This window comes from Sarcophilus harrisii, chromosome 3 (genome assembly GCF_902635505.1).
Source record: "Sarcophilus harrisii chromosome 3, mSarHar1.11, whole genome shotgun sequence".
NCBI classification, from domain to species: domain Eukaryota; kingdom Metazoa; phylum Chordata; class Mammalia; order Dasyuromorphia; family Dasyuridae; genus Sarcophilus; species Sarcophilus harrisii.
In genome coordinates this window covers 437,617,454-437,634,339 of record NC_045428.1, presented here as the reverse complement: position 1 = coordinate 437,634,339, position 16,886 = coordinate 437,617,454, and the positions used below count along the sequence as shown (strand labels likewise).

The window sequence follows — 16,886 nt, the reverse complement described above, 5'->3', positions numbered from 1 at the left end:
TTGAAACCTCATTGGGAAGAAATAAGGGAAAAAGAAAGGGATGCAACATTTATTAAGTACCTACTATGTTCTACTTTTCAAATATTAATTTTGGGATAATCAACTTTTAAATGTAATAAGATGACCTTCATTTGAGTCTCCACCTAAGAATTTTTAAGATATTCTGTTATTTAAAGAGAAATCTCTCACCTATTGGCAGCATTCAGGAAAGAATGTTAATATATTCCTGTTTGGATTCTTAGGCTGTAGAAAAAAGGACTAGCTTGTAAATCAGGATGTAATGATAGCAGGTGATCTGATAATGTACAGAATAGATGTAGAGGCAAAATGCTGTGAAAGTCACCTCCAGGTACCATTCTAATGATTCCATATGTAATGAGAAAAAACTGTGGCTCAGACTCCATCTTCAGTTTCCTACCTTCTTTTGCTTGAAGTGAGTACCACAATGTACCTTGTCAGAGTTGATAAGATAAAATTAAGCTTGAGATAATAATCACAGCCCTAGTTTTAACCTCCTAGCTTTCTTTTCCCAATAGGACAATTTTTACTTTCTCCTTAGGCTATCTTTAAAATTCCATTGAACCTGAATTATTTATATAACTGAAAACCATTAAAAGAAACCAGGATTTATTTGTGAAGAATGCACATTTATTGAGATGACTAATCAGAGCTCCTTTCCCTTTAAGTGAATAAACTGCAATAAAATCTATCTCTGGCTTGTGCTAGTTTATTGGCAGTTGCTAGTCAACAAATTTATCCAACATTTGCCACCCTTATATCTTCTGAGTGAGGTTCTGTCTACTCTCAGCTCCATCTATTATATATCTTGTTTCTGCTGTGGAGAATTTAGTGCTTCTCTTCATTTTGCCTTCTATTTTATTGATCTTTTCACATATTTCACAATTTATATAAAGGAGACAGCCTGTTATAGAAACAAATAGGTTCAGAGAACCAGAATTCAGATGCCACTGCCAAGACTGAATTTGGGCAAGCCACTTAACTTCTCACTTGTAATAATAAGGGGATTGGGACTAATTGATATTAATTTCTTCTAGTCCTAACAATCTGTGAGCTATGCCTTCCCCACCCCCAACTCCCTAGCACAGAAAGAAGAAATTATTCTATTACACCAATACCATTTTCTTAAATTCACTTCTAGGTCCTTTTTTTTAAAAAATGTTACAACAGTTTTACAAAACATACATTTGTTTAGACATTTGGAAAAATATTTGAGTTCTCCATTATGTTTCATTTTTCTTTTTCCCTATCTGTAACCATGGATCTGATTATAATCATCTAGTGAATCTTATGCTAAGATCTAGAACAGGAGGACAGCTTGTTTTCCAACAGATTTCTGCAGCCTTGATATAACTGGAGGCAATAGCTTCAGTAGGTTAACCAGATTTTGTGCTGAATAGGGTATCCTCAGGGCTGGGATCCAAGAGCTCCAAAGCATTGTGCAGAAGACTGCAGATCATTTATATGAAATAAAGCTTTCTAGGATTAAGAGAGTGCTTTATAAACCAAGCTTTTGGAGAGGTAGTTTTCCAGTATGTTGTATATTTATCAAAGGACAGTATGCCAAATTCTTATACCTAATGGAAAAATAAAAAACTACAGATAATAAACATGGTTTTTTGCTTTATTTTTTGTAAGAAGCTGATTATTTTGTTTCCCTCAATTTCTTCTGACATTTTTTCTAACATAATTAGAAGACATTTGGTAAACATTATGTTCTGTCATGTATTTCTGCATTTTTACCTTTTGCCATATTTCTGTGCTTACAGCAGCTGCCCTATTAGCTTTTCTGTACTGTTTATTATTGGCTCCTTTCCATTCACATCTTTCTGGACTTTGTCCTTTATTCTTTTGCAGTTTTTCTTTCATCACTTTTTTCTTCAAAACATTTATATTCTTAAAGTGCTGTATTTATTGAGCCAAAAGAGCCCTGTCAGTTATCATTAAAGGGTTTGCTCTTAGAATTTATTTTTCAACTAGTGTTTCAACAGGATACATAATTTTTTAAAATTTAAACATTACTAATTGACTACAGAAATGCCTACTAATAATCCTATTTTTTTCTACTTCACATGTACCTTTTGATTTAAATAATTATTTTGCACATTTGATGAGAGTATCTTAACAGCTATTGTACATTCATTTTTTGTGGCTAAAAATCACTAGTATTTCATGATATAGGTTGTCTGCCAACAATTAACCAAAATCAAACATAGATTTTGATTATTAATAATAATAGATACTTTTGCCATGAAATATTTTTATTATAAATATTAAAATATAAAGTTAGTAATTACCAACAGCAAGTTACTCCAATAGCCCAAAAGATAAGGGATATTTGGAAAATGCTGTAGTCTAAATATGGTAGTTTTACTCCTTTTTTAGTATTAGAAACTCCACAAAGAATAATGAAACAAGCATGCAAGATGATTAAAATAGCCATCCACATACAGTAATTTCATTTGAAATGTCAACTAACCCTAGAAGATAGCATTTTAATCCTGATGGCAAGCATATTAATTCTTTAGTTTAACATTTGCTATGTTATTTACTAGAGTACCATCATTGATGTCTGTTATCATCTCATAATATTTAAACATTTTACAGATACCCAGCAAAATCTGACACTTTTAAAAAATTATGTATAGCTTTTTTTTTTTTTTTAATAGCCTTTTATTTACAGGTTATATGCATGGGTAACTTTACAGCGTTATATGTATAGCTTTCTATGAAAAATTGATGTTAAGATTTATGATGCTTAATACTTCTAGCCAAAGTGTACTCTTTTGTTTTAACTATGCTATGTTCCCTCAAAACATTTAACTCTAGCTTACAGCTTCTCTTTTTTAAGTGTCCAACTGCTTCTTCCATTTCATCCCCTCCCCTTTTATACTTAAAATACAACTCCAGCCACAAATGTGAATTGTTTTTAATTTCCATATCTTACCATAACTTATTACTTGTTTTTCTTCCTCTTACTACATCCTCTTCATGAAGAAGACCCTAGGTTTCATATTCCTGTCTCAAGTACCATCCTTTTTGTCTTGATAGTAGTACATTGAGTCACAATACTCCTAACTTCCTTAGCATATATTTATCCAGTATCTTTCTTCTGTTGCTTCCCTATTCCCAATATTATTTTGATTATTGTTTCATACTGTACTGCAGTTTTATATGATTCCTTTTGAATTCTTTCTCTCCCCATCCCCCTTACTCCCACTATCCTCCTTCCTTTAACTTTACCCTCTTTTGGAAAACATTTTTCTGACTGAATTTAAAAAGAAATAATGTATACCAAAAAAAACCCTTTTTTTTTTCCCTTCTATGAAATTGATTACTGTAGCTAACTTCATGTTGTTAGAAATGGAAGGTATGCTCCATTCCAGCACCCATCCCTCTAATCAGAATGTTAAACAATACGAGTCGATTATTCAGAGCCACCAAGCTAACCAAATAGAAAGTGCTTGAGATTGGGAGTCAGAGAACATATATATTCAATTCCCAGCCATGCTAACAGTGTGACCTTTAAAAGCTGTTTTGGCTCTCTGGCCCTCTTGTTTTCTTATCTCTAAAATGAGGGAGGGTTGACTACATGAACTCTTAAGATCACTTGCAGCCCTAAATTATGATTCCATTATTAAAGAGACTCAATCTCCAGGCCAATAATGTTATTACCCTATCTCCATAATTTGACTCATCTAGGTTGCAGAATAGTTGCTGATCTGTGTTGGTAGAAGTTAATCCCTTGCTGGGAGTTTTCCTACACTAAGAGATCACTCTGTTCTCCCATAATCACTAACACTAATATAGTGTTTACCATGTGCCAGGCCATTGTTCTAAGCACTTTATAACTGTCATCTCATTTGAATCCTTACAACAACCCTGGGAGAAAAGTGCTATTATTCCCATTTTATAGATGAGGAAGCAGAGGCAAACTGTGATTAAATGACTTCCATCACACAACTCACAAGTGTCTTAGGTCAGATATGAACTTGGCTCTTTCTGACTTCTCATGTAGCATTATGTCCATTGTGCCATATAGTTGGCTTTCCAACTCACATATCTACATAGAAATGTTCATAGCATTCTTTGTGCTAGCAGAGATTTGATGGGCAGAGAGGCGAATGAGAGGAGGAAACTCAATTGATTAGAGAATAGCTAGCCAAAACTATGGCATAAGTGATATTGTGCAATGAGAAATGATTACTAACAATTTAGTGGAATATGGGAAGATTTGTATGAATTGTTGGAGAGTTAAATAAGCAATAAAATAATAAACACATTCACTATGGAAATCTCATGTAAAAATCAATAGAAGAAAGTTGAACTCTTGAGTAATGAAGACATAACCTTTCCCCTCATAACAGAGAAGCAGGGGTTTGTATAGTAGGGCAGAATATTGTAACCGTGGTCAGATATGGTCACTAAAATAGATATTTTTAAATTGTTTTTGTCACAAAGGTAAGATTTGATCTAGAACAAGGAGTATGGTTGTATAAAAACAAAAGATATTAATAAATGTTTTTTGGGGGAAGGGGGGAGATTAAGGAAATTAAATTAGTCTGTCCTGAACAGTTGGTACTATCTTGCTGGTTTTTGATGATACCTATAATCATTTTGTTTTCTTCCCTTTCAAAAGTCATTTTCTTAATTATGCTTTCCAGAAGGAGAATCAATCTTGCCAGCTTGCAGATTTTGCTCTTCTTTTGTTTGAAAATTAGTACATTTGTCCTTTTCTAATCCAGTAAACTCACATAATCTTTTCACATAATCTTTTAGAAACTCACCAGCTAGTTCTGTAATCATATTAGCCAATTCTTTCAAAACCTTCATATTTATTTCATCTGAGTGTCATGATTTAGCTTACCATGTCTTCACTTACCTTTCATTTTCCTGGTAATTGCCTTATTCTGTTAATCCCAATCCAAAATCATTTTTGCTTAGAAAAGAAAAGAGAAGCAAAATATGCCCAGAAATGTAACTTTTTCAGTGTGATCCAATTTTATAATGCTATCTATTCCAGATATTAGTTTTGTCAATACTTATCCTTTCCTTTACTTTTTGAAAAATTTAATTTTCATTGATACATGTTAGTAATTTCTCAGTTGCTCTGATTTTGGCATAAAAATAACTATAGCAAAGGTTTATAGGGTTGAAGTCATGCCTTCATGCCAGTTTTGTAATAAGTTTTCCAAAATTTTCATCTTTCCCTCCTTTAGTATAAGTAGTCTCTGGTGTACTTCTACAGTGATATTGCTTCGATTTCTCTTAGATTCTAGGATCTAGCTTTAGCTAGATCATGGATCTTTCTAGATCCCCACTCAAAGCTTTAGGAAAATTTTATCAATAAGAGATTTGGAGGTGGTGCATTTTATATTTTTGAAACAGCCTGATAAATAATAGCAGTGGAAAGAATTGAGTAATAGCTAATAGTCAATTTACCTTAGATGGAGAGTATAATGCAAAGCAGAAAAATGAAGTAATATTGAAAAGGTAAGTTGGAGCCAGATTATAGATATCTTTTAATATTAGGCTAAGGAAAACTTCCTCTGTAACTATCCCCAGCTCCACAGACTATCATGTGGCTTCAATCAGCCCAGGTGGCTGGGTGGCTCAGGTTATTCCCATTTGCCTTACATATTCAATCATTTGCCAAATCTTGTACTTTCTGCCCCTACAATATCTCTGATTTATTCCCTTCTCTCCACTCATGTGACTATATTCCTACATGGCCTCCATGGTCCTTTACACACTATAGCTTCTTCATTTGTCTTTCAGTCTCAAGTCTGTTCCTTCTCTGATCTCTCCTCCCTGTCACTGCCTGAAGGATTTTCCCAAAATACAAGTCTTTTTACTTCCCTTATTGATAAGTTCCAGTGACTCTCTATTGATTGTGGAATCAAATATTATTATTTATCTCATATTTTTTAAATTAAATGAGGAAATACATTGAGAATGCATTGGAGACTTTTGCTTTAAACAGCCAACTTTAAAATGAACTTTCAGAATACATCCATTTTATAAGTTGATAACTGTACATATTTTTGTATGTGTTTCTTTAATTGTCCTTTCCATCCCAGAGAAAGGGTACAGGTGATTCATATATGCATATGTGTATATGAAAGAAATATCCAAACTAATCTATCTGTGGGGACAGAGAACATATTTGTTCTTCCTTGGCCTTTTTGTATCTAGTAGACACATAAAAAAAAGGAAAAGAGAAATATTTGTTTCTGAAAATTAAGATTGAAAAGTATCTGTTCTAGAGTCCAGCAAAATAATTTTTAGTGAACTGCTGCTATCGGAGATAGTGAATCCCAGTACATATAACAAATGATCATTTCTTGGTTTATAAGAGTATAGTTTGAAATCAGATTCATTTATCTTCCATTGATATCACATAATTCAACTGTGAAATATTTGATTGAATGAATGGTTATTAGGAAGATAATAGAGTTCATGTTAATTGGTAAGGGGGGAGTGGTATGTTTCAGATTCAGTGTGGTACAAAGAGCCTTCATGTTATGCTTTGTAGGTCACTATAAGATAATAATAACTAGGGCATAAAAAGCAAAGCACAGGACAGGGATATTATAGAGTAAAATATGCAGACTATACTATAATACATTTATAATACTCTAATATAATTGGAGACTATACTATGCTGTATAGTTTAGAGACTATATTATAAATGGAAGGAAATCCCAAAATTAATATATTTATATATACATAATATATAAACATACATTTATATATATATGTATGTATGTATATATATATATATATACACACACACACACAAAATATAATACATTTATAAAGTAACCATGTTGTGCTAGATGCTGGGGGATATAGAACAGAAAAGAAACTGAGAAAATAACAGGTACACATTTGTATACCAAATATGTGGTATATACACATATATAAAAGTACAGAGAAGATAGTGGTAGCCAGGGAGATAATGAAAATATTCATGTAGAAATTGGTTAAAGCTCCATCTGGAAAGAATTTGGTCTTATATAAACTTTGCATGGCCTATATTACAGTGTTCTGCATATAGTAAACATTTCTTTTTGTTGTTTAGTCATGTTTGACTCTTCCTGACCCTATTTTTGGATTTTCCTGGCAAAGATATTGGAGTAGTTTGCCATTTCCTTTTCCCCCTCTTTTTATAGGTAAAGAAACTGAGACAAACAAAGTTAAGTGACTTGCCCAGGGTCACACAGCTATTAAGTGTCTGAGGCCAAAGTTGAACTATAGTTTCCTCTCTAAACCTCACAATATCTGCTGTGCTACCTCACTTTTTGTACAGAACGTTTATTTTGTGCTCATTATGTGTTAAGCTCTTTGCTAATTAATGCTACAAATGCAAGATAACAAGATAGTTTTTACTTAAAAAACTTTACATTATAATAAAAGGCAAAACGTAAAGGAGTGTTTTAAAGAGAAGAGCTGTCCTCAAGACAATCGGCTTGATGTAGCCAGTGCAACTTAACTGGTGGGTTGGTGAAGTACTTACTGAATGAATGAATGAATGAATGAATGCCTCACAAAGTCACAGAAATAATAATAGCATTTCTATAGCACTTTAAGTTTGCAAAGCCCTTTATGGATAGAGTTTTACCAACCTAGATTCTAAAATTCTGTGCTGACAAAACCCCTGAGAGCTGGAAAGTTTGCCAGTATAACTTCAGCAGTAACTTTGTCTGAGTCTTATTTGAAACCAGCCAGATTAGAAGGTCCCTTCACCAGAAACTGGTTTCTACAAAGGCATAGAAAAGATAAGTTGGGGACACATGATGAAATCCCAGATCCTTGAAATTAGGAAAGAGAATACTAGACTTAGAGTCAAGAAGACATGGGCTCATATCCTGCTCATGACATTGGCTAGTTTTGTGACCATGGGTAACGCATGTAAATTCTGAATTTCAATTTTCTTGTCTTTAAAAAAGAAAAAAAATTATTTTGAATAAATATTTTGATGATTTTGATTAAAATATTACAGGAGGTAAGATTGGCAATTGTTACTGAGATTCTGCTATCCTTGTCATATTTTTAGAAATTTACAAGAAAAGGACTTGTATATAAGGTATCCAGAGGCCCATCTCCATACATAGATATAAATTTGAAAAGTGTTGATTAAACCCCAAAACATGTTAAAGAAAAATGATTTGCCTTAGATAAAAGGGTAGCATAAAGAATGAGTACCAACTGTGGTCTTGCTAACATTCTCCTTAAGTTCCTAAAATCATTGACTGGTCATCTTTATTTTTCTTGAAATCTGGCATTGTCTCTTATGTGAATAGTATGAAAAATAATTTATACCCATTTACCCCTTGAATATGTTTTAACATTAGAAAATTTTATAAAATGAGAAGTTATATGGCAGGATTAGGCAGACTCAGGTTCAATAAGATAAGTTCTTTATCCCATCTCTGACTTTCTGAACTTCAGTTTCCATTAATAATCTCCATAATACCTGACTCATTGAGTTGTTAGGCTCAAATGAGATAATTTATGGAAAGTACTTTGCAAATACTAAAGAGCTACACAAATGTCAGCTCTTATTCTGGTTGTACTCAAGTACTATAAACAGTATAAAAGTGGTGTGTTTAACCTGGGGTCTGCAAGCCCTACAGGAGTCAGCCCATAGAGATTTCAGGGGAACAGTATACTGGGATGAGGGGAAAAAATTACATCTTTATTTTTCCAGTAATTTTTGATTTCCTTTGTTAACCTATGTGCTTTATATATTCAATTGTAAATATTTTTCTGAGAAGGTCTTTGTAGCTATCACCAAAGAATTAAAGGGGTCTCTGGCCTCCCCAAAAGTGAAAAAGTCCCTGATAAAAAGATGGTATTTTTCTTCTATGATTATTGTTATATGATAGTTGCTAATCTGTTTGTTTTTCAAAAGCTTCTTTATTTTTCCCCTCAGGAAGGCAATAGAAGAACTTCTTAAGGAAGCTAAACGGGGAAAAACCAGAGCAGAGACAATGGGGCCTATGGGGTGGTAAGTTTCCATATAATAATCTTAGTATTTTAACATTAAGAGAGAATATAATTTTTTAGAGTTTAATAGTTCTTCCCGTTGGATCATTTCCAAGAGGCAAGGTACTAAAAGGTACTTTAATGAGAAGTATATTTAATCTGTCATGATCTTCAGCTTTGATAATAGTCCTAAGTAAATGAAAGTATCTTTGCATAAGCACAGTAATTAATTTATGACTTCACAATCTGAATTTAGAATAACCCAAACATTCTAGACTGATTTACTTTTGTATAGTCTCTAGGTAAAAAAGTAAATAAAGACCCTTAGCTTGGTGCTCACTTCTATTCAACACTCCTTCATCTCTTTCCTTATAGCCACTGTTCCATATCATCTTAAAACCTATCCTTCATACTTAATAACAATTTACCATTCTACATGACTTAGAATAAGACCATCCAGCATGAATTTTCCACAGCTACCTTCGCTTCTCAAAACTTCTCTGACTATCCATTCTCTTCATAGCCACACATGAAAAGGTATCTTTACTCCTCATTAACATTGATTACTGCACTGATACCTTCAATTCCATATTCTCCTACCTTTTGATCCTAACGTCATTTCCTCGTGTGTATTTTTCTTTTCTTTCTTTTCTCCCCCCCTGAGGCAGCTGGGGTTAAGTGATTTGCCCAGGGTCACACAGCTAGAAAGTGTTAAGTGTCTTGAGGCCTGATTTGAACTCAGGTCCTCCTGACTTCAGGGCTGGTACTCTATCCACTGCACCACCTAGCTGCCCCCCCTCATTTGCATTTTTTCACCTCACTTTCACCTGACTCCTTCACACTTGAAATAATCTCTCAAGTCCTAAAAAAAAGCTTCCTGTGACCCTTTTGCCTCATATGGCTACTGTCCCATTTTCTCCTCCAGTGAAACTGCTCAATGTCTTTTAAACATTCTCTATACCAAAGCTTCTTAAACTGTGGGTTGTGACCCCATATGAGGTTGTATATCTGAATGTGGAGGATTTTTAAATTGTAATTTATTATCAGTAAATATTTGATTTGTATACCTATTTTATATGCCTGTTAGGTTCACATAAAAATTTCTTGCTGAAAAGGGGGTAGCAAGTAGAAGTTTAAGAAGCTCTGTTCTATATCCAGTATCTCTCCACCTCTGACACAGATGGAAAAGGGTCTTACATGTGGATTAACCAAATGTTTTTCCTTGGTGGGAATATTAAATACAGCTAATCAGTTTTCTAATGGATAGTACATTTAGGTACATAATTGACTATTTCATTCATAAATTTGTTGAAGAATTGATTATCATTGGTTCTCAGGTTTTAAAGAAGAGGTAAGAAAATAACTAAAAATTTAAAAATATTCTCAATGTTACCACCACCAAAAACTTACCCTGATTGACCCTCATGTTCTAGTTGGTAACAGCTTTTCTTCTTAGCCCTCATACAACACTTTTACATTTTGTAACTCTCCATGCATTATCATTTAATAATGATACAGGTTATCTTACAGCTCCATAAAATCAGAAATCCTTTCTTAAACTTTTTATCTTCTTCCATTCCTAACACTGCATTTTATATGCAATAGGCAATGTTTGATGAATGGTATAGATGTCTACACCTTATTGTTACTTCCATACTTACTTTGCCTCCTTCACTCACCCTCATCTTATTCTTCCCTGTTTCTCACCATCTTCCTCTGCTTGCCAGTACCTGTCTTTATGCTGTGAAACTTTAATATTCATTGAGATGCTTCCAATTTTTCAGCCTCCTTAAATCCCACGATCTACTTTTCTCCACTTCAGCCATACAGAGGGGTAGTTAACTATTAGATCTCATTATTACCCATAAGTGTTACACTTCTCTAATTAGAAGCTTTGCATCTATCTTTCTGTCCCTCCCAAGACTTCACCTCTCTTACACCTGTTATTTGTCCTCTTTGAGACCTCTGTTCCCATCACACTTTAGTCTAATTTCTCAGTCCTTGCTCCAACTTCTCTCCTCCATCTGTAGCTTCAGCCTAATGATAGTCTGTTTAACCACAGTCAGACATACACTCTACTTTGATCCCAACAAAATGATGTCATTTTGGTCATCTTTGAGTAGGAACACCAATACAAACACTTGATTTTTCACCACAGAAGCCATTTCAACCTCTTTCTTTCCTTCTTCAGGAAAGGTATCACATAATTCTTCTTACAGGTAACTAGGTAGCCCAGAAGTCAGGGACATTTAAGTTCAGATCCTACCCTAGACACTTTCTAGCTTTTTAACCCTATCTGTAAAATGGGGATATCTCCCAGGTAAAATGAGGTATTTGTAAAATGTTTTGCAAATCTTGAAAAGCTATATAAATGTTTATTACTATTGTCATTTTTTATCACTTCATATCTCTTAGTTGAGTACCTTGGCTTTGTTGGGGGGAAAAATGAGGGTATTTGATAATAGCTCCCTCTTTTCCTATCCTTTTTCTCCCAAAATCCATTGGCATCAAGCCTCATTCTTTCCCGTTTCCTCTCAGTCTGTGATGAAGACATAGTCCTTGACTTTACTATAACCAATCCCTTTACTTTGTGAACTTAATTTTATTCTCTTCCATCCTTTTTGGTCAATTGCAACCTCAGTTTTCCTCTCTTCCTCACTAATTCAATTTCTCCTTATCAACTTAATCTTTCCTTTCTGTCTTTAAACCTACCCAAGTTTCCTTTAAAAAAAAAAAACCCTTCATTTCATCCTCTATTCTTTCTTTGTCAGCTAAACTCTTGGAAAAAACTGTCTATATTTCATTGCCTTCATTTCCTGTCTTCTCACTCCTTTTTCAGTTTGGTTTCCTATCTCATTACTAACTGAAATTATTTCCAGAATTACCATTAATCACTTAATGGCCAAATCTGGTGATCCTTTCTCTTTCCTAATCTTTCTCAACCTAACTGCTATATTTAACACTGTTGACTACTGTCTCTTCCTAAATAGTCTCTCCTCTCTGGGTTTTTGTAACACTTCTTTCTCTTGTTTTCTTCTACTTGCCAGACCACTCCTCAGGCTCCTTTGCTGGTCCATTATCCACATTATGCCCACTTACTGTACCCAGCATTCTGTTTTGGGTTCCCTTCTCTTATTCCTCTGCATGCTATCAGCTCCTACAGGTTTAACTATCTCTATGCAGATAATTCCCATATCTTCATATCCAGCCTCAGTCTCCACGGCTGCCTCTTGGACATTCCAATATGGATGTATCTTAAACTCAAAATGTCTAAAACTAAACTTTGCTTTCTCTTTAAAGCTTCCCCTTTTCTATACCAACCATTTGTTAGGCACCATCATCCTTCCAGAGTACTGAGTTCATAATATTTTCATTGTCCTTAATTTCTTACTCTCCCTCACCTTACATATTTAATCAGTTGCCCTATCTTGTCTTCTACCTTTTTAACATCTTTCCCATTTGCACTTAGCACGGTGCCTAGTGTACTTAATAAATGTTAATTGTTTGATTAATAGTTCAAACCTTAACCAACTTTTACCTAGATTATTACAACAAATACCTAGTTGATCTTGACTCAAGTCTCTTACACTGTTGCAAAAATTATTTTCCTTAAACATATCTTCTTCCTATACAGCCTGATCCCAATCTCTCATTTCAACCTCTTTGAACTTAATTCCTTTTACCCTCTGCTATCCAGCCAGACTGGCCTTTTCTTACTTTCAACACTCATGAATACTACCTGTGCTTTTGTACTGGGTCTCCCATCTCTGGAATGCACTCCTTCCTTCCTCACCTCCATCCCCATAGAGTCTCTCTCCTTTGAAAATGTGTCTGTGTCTATATTGGATTACTTGCCATCTAGGAGAGGGATCGGGGAAGGAGGAGGGAAATTTGGAACACAAAGTTTTGCAAGCATTAATGTTGAAAAATTATCCATGCAAATGTTTTGAAAATAAAAAGCTTTAATAAAAAAAAAAAAAGACAACTGGGGTTTCTCAGAACAGGTGAGGGAGTAGATTTCACTGGATTAAAAAGAGGGGGAAGAGGATAGAGAGTAAACTGAACTAATGCAAATCTTTCAGTCACTCCATGTTTCAGCCAAACTGACCATCTTCTTGTTCCTCACACATGATCTTCTTGCCTTTGCAGACTCCTTGAGTCACAGTGCCTCAACCATGGAATGACTGATATAGAGTAATGTATGGTAAGCATAGAAAGGCTGTTTGGAGACAAGTTGTTAAGGGCTTTAAATGCCAACCAGGGGAGGTTTATGAATGAAAAATAAATAAATAAAAGGACTTCTGTTAAGATTATATAACAGTAAGCAATTTGAAATTTAGCAAATATCTGATAACTTCTGTCAGTTACCCTGAATAATGCAAATAATAAAACATTTTCCCTTTAATTAAACTAAAAAAAGTCTGTGTTGCCATCTTCCACATGAAACCTTTCCTGATCCCCAAAATGTGCTCTTCCAAACTATATTTTATTTTACTACTTTGTGTAGTACACAGATACAGACATACATACATACATACATACATATTTATATTGTGTCTATTTTTTAATGTGTACTTGTCTCCCTCAATGGAATGTAGTTCCTTCATTTAAAGTTGGAATTTTTTTTTTCTTTTTGGTATTTGTATCACCTAACACAAAGCCTGGCCCATAGTGAGTGATTTATAAATACTTGATTTGAGTTGAATAATGGTGGTTAATTTGGTTATTTCATTTATCTTCTTTTTCCTCTTTATTTCCCTTGAGATCAGTGGCATATGTCTTTGAAACAGCTATACATTTGGACCTATGTAAATAGAGATTGAACATTGGCCTCAGTACTATAATACTCTAACCAATTCAATTGAGCTATCCTTCTATGTAAATTAGTTTTGACATTAAAAATAAAAATTTTATTGTATTTAGTTTTGTATTATTTTTAATGGCTTGTCCTAGATTGATCATTGGATTGCATTGCAGCACAAAGTAAATGTCAGTAATTCTACCATGCTACATTGGGCCAGATTTCAATAGTATTCAAAGACTTCCAAAGGAGAAATTCCATGCCAGAAGACTTTACAAAGCTATGTTAAAAGTGGAGGGAGGAGGTGAAGTATACTTTTTACTCTAGCCTTTTCTAGCTACAGGAGATACGCAGGGTCACTTCAATCTTTGTTATCCTGAAGATGGTTGTTCCCCATCTCCCTTCTGCCAGTCCCTAAAAACATCACTAATTCTTGGCTGTAGATCATTTCCCTTCTGTTCAGGTTCATCCTTTGCATTCTTAAAAATGAGTATTTTCCAAGGGAAAAAGGGAAAACCTTCTGCACCTAAGCTACAGTAATTATTTTAATTTATGCTATTCTCAAAGATATGGTAGTAGATTGTGGCTTATATTCTTTTTTAAAGGAAGAAGCACTATTTCTTCTCTTTAAATGATCAGTAAAAAAGATCTAAGGGAGGTGGTTGAGTTCATGCCAGAAGGAAATTGCTGAAATAAAGAAAATTAAAATAACATGTCATTCTTTATTTCAAATGAAAAGTGATCATTTGGTGTAGTAATTTCCTGGATGTCATTCATCCAAAAAGTCCTTTAGACTTTGTTCTTGACTGAGGCCCTATAGACCCTGACATATTGGCTCATGTGACCTCCTTTTAGTCAGCATAGAGCAATTCCTAAGCATAAATTTCAGAAACTTGGCCTGACTTAGTTACCGTAACCAAAGCTATTTTCATTTTTTTTTTCATTTCAGTATATTGGCATGTTTGTAAGCCAATACAGTTTAAATTGAGTCATTTTGATTTTAGTGTTTGCTTTTAAATAAACCTGAGAAACTCACATAAAATGTTGTTTCATTGAAAAAATGTATTAGAAAAAAAAATCTAGTAGTGAAAGAATTTGAGGTTTAATTTTCTAAATTTAAAAAGCAGTTTTATGTTTTATATAGTATTTTTTACTCTGTTTTAAATCAACCTGGTCACTAAAGGAAAACATTTCTATGTAGATCTTTTAAGAAATTAACCAATAGCTTTGAAGGAAAAATCTAATTTGAGGACTTCAGCTGCCTTATCACTTAAAATTTTAGAAACCAAGGCCCAGAGAAAATGCCTGATGTCACATAGCAGGATCAAGGATAAAATCCAGTACTGGGATCCTTGGGTTAATATTATGCCACATTGCTTTTGTTTATGTGATATGTTATCTGATAACATTGAACTATCCCTGTACCCCATATTCCTTTCATACACAGTCATTATTATTATTATCGTTAGAATGTATTATTGTTGACTTTCATATATATACAAATGGTTTATTAGTGTAGCAGTCCCTTTACATCCTCTCTTAATTCTGACACTGTTTACGTACTTTTGGGGTTTATTTTTCTATTCTACTACTGTCCTTACTATTCCAGTTATATTTGTTTATTTCTCTGCCAATAGATTATAATAATGGAAGAGAGCTATGTAAAACAAAACATAATATTTGTAATATGAAACAATCCTTTCTCATGGCCATCTTTGCTTTATGATTGCTTCGTGATCCTCAATTATTTTGTACATTGACATTTTTAGTAATGAGGATTATATCACACAATAAGGAATGTTTTCAGGTGGCCATGTGCTACTTTATTTGATTTCAGTATTATAAACTGTAGTACCATGGGTGGTGGGGTTAGTAATAGTAATACTGAACAGTAAAGTAAATAATAATCAACCAGAACAAAATAAACACATTCCCCTGGTTTCATGCCATTTCAGGTGTATAGTGGCATCTTTGCCACGGACTTAAATAACAGAGATGTTATTTTATACTCATCACCTCAGTCATGCAAAGGGAATATGCCAAATGGAAATAGCTTTTTTCTGGGATGTGAATAATTAACATACATGCTTGATCTACAACAGATACGGGACCTACATAAGTATGTGGTTTTAAATAAATCTGAAATCCTAGCTTTTGATTTCAACATTGCCATTGATTTTGACTATAAGCAGACTGCTTAATTTCATAAGGCTGAATTCAGTTTCCCATCTAAAAACTGAGTCAATTTTATGAAACACCATCTTTTTTTTTTTTTTTTTTTAAGGTGGTATATATATTTTAAAATTTGTTTTTGATACACATTGCTTTATGAATCATGTTGGGAGAGAAAAATCAGAGCAAAAGGGAAAAACAGTGGGAGAGAGAAAAAAGAAAAAAGTGAACAGAGCATGTATTGATTTACATTCAATCTCTGTAGTTCTTTTCTGCTTGGAGATGGCATTTTTGTTCAAAGTCTATTGGGATTGCTTTGGATCACAGAACCACTGAGAAGAACCCAAGTCTTTCATAGTTGATCATTACATATTCTTGCTGTTGTTGTGTACAATATATTCATGGTTTGACTTTTTCTTTCAGCATCAGTTCATGTAAATCTTTCCAAGCCTTTGTAAAATCAGCTTGTTTTATCATTTTTTATAGAACTATAGTATTCCATTATTTTATGAAATACATTTTAGATGTGTTTCACATTGGAAGATGACACTTATGACAGTGTTGCTTTTAGGGTATGTGTTTATAACTGATGTTTATCCAAGTTTATAACTTGGATGTGACCATCATTTTTTTTTCTTCATTATACATACTTAGGTTTTCTACTGACTGTTTCTATATTGACTTCTAACTTTATGCTGATAAGTTTCATAAAAAGAATCCAATTTCTGTTGCCAGTTTGGGTTAAACAGTTTTTCTCTGGACATAAACATTTGGTTATATTTGAGCTTATTTCATTGTCCTTTATTTCTGTTACCTACATTTACTGTATTGTACCTCAACATTCCCCAGTTATGCAACAAGAAAACTCCCTATTCTCCCAGGTCATCCATCCTTGCTTTACCAC

General features: G+C 33.7%; 1 protein-coding gene across 2 annotated transcripts in view; it reads left to right on the top strand.

The window, feature by feature from the left end:
• The window catches only part of POLR1D (RNA polymerase I and III subunit D), a 52,917-nt gene that overhangs the window by 24,675 nt on the left and 11,356 nt on the right, over window positions 1-16,886 (top strand). For both annotated transcript variants that reach the window (XM_003764471.3, XM_031960754.1), the window contains exon 2: window positions 8,957-9,031. In XM_003764471.3, coding sequence (XP_003764519.1) covers window positions 8,957-9,031 — 75 coding nt within the window. The remainder of the gene's footprint in view (window positions 1-8,956; window positions 9,032-16,886) is intronic.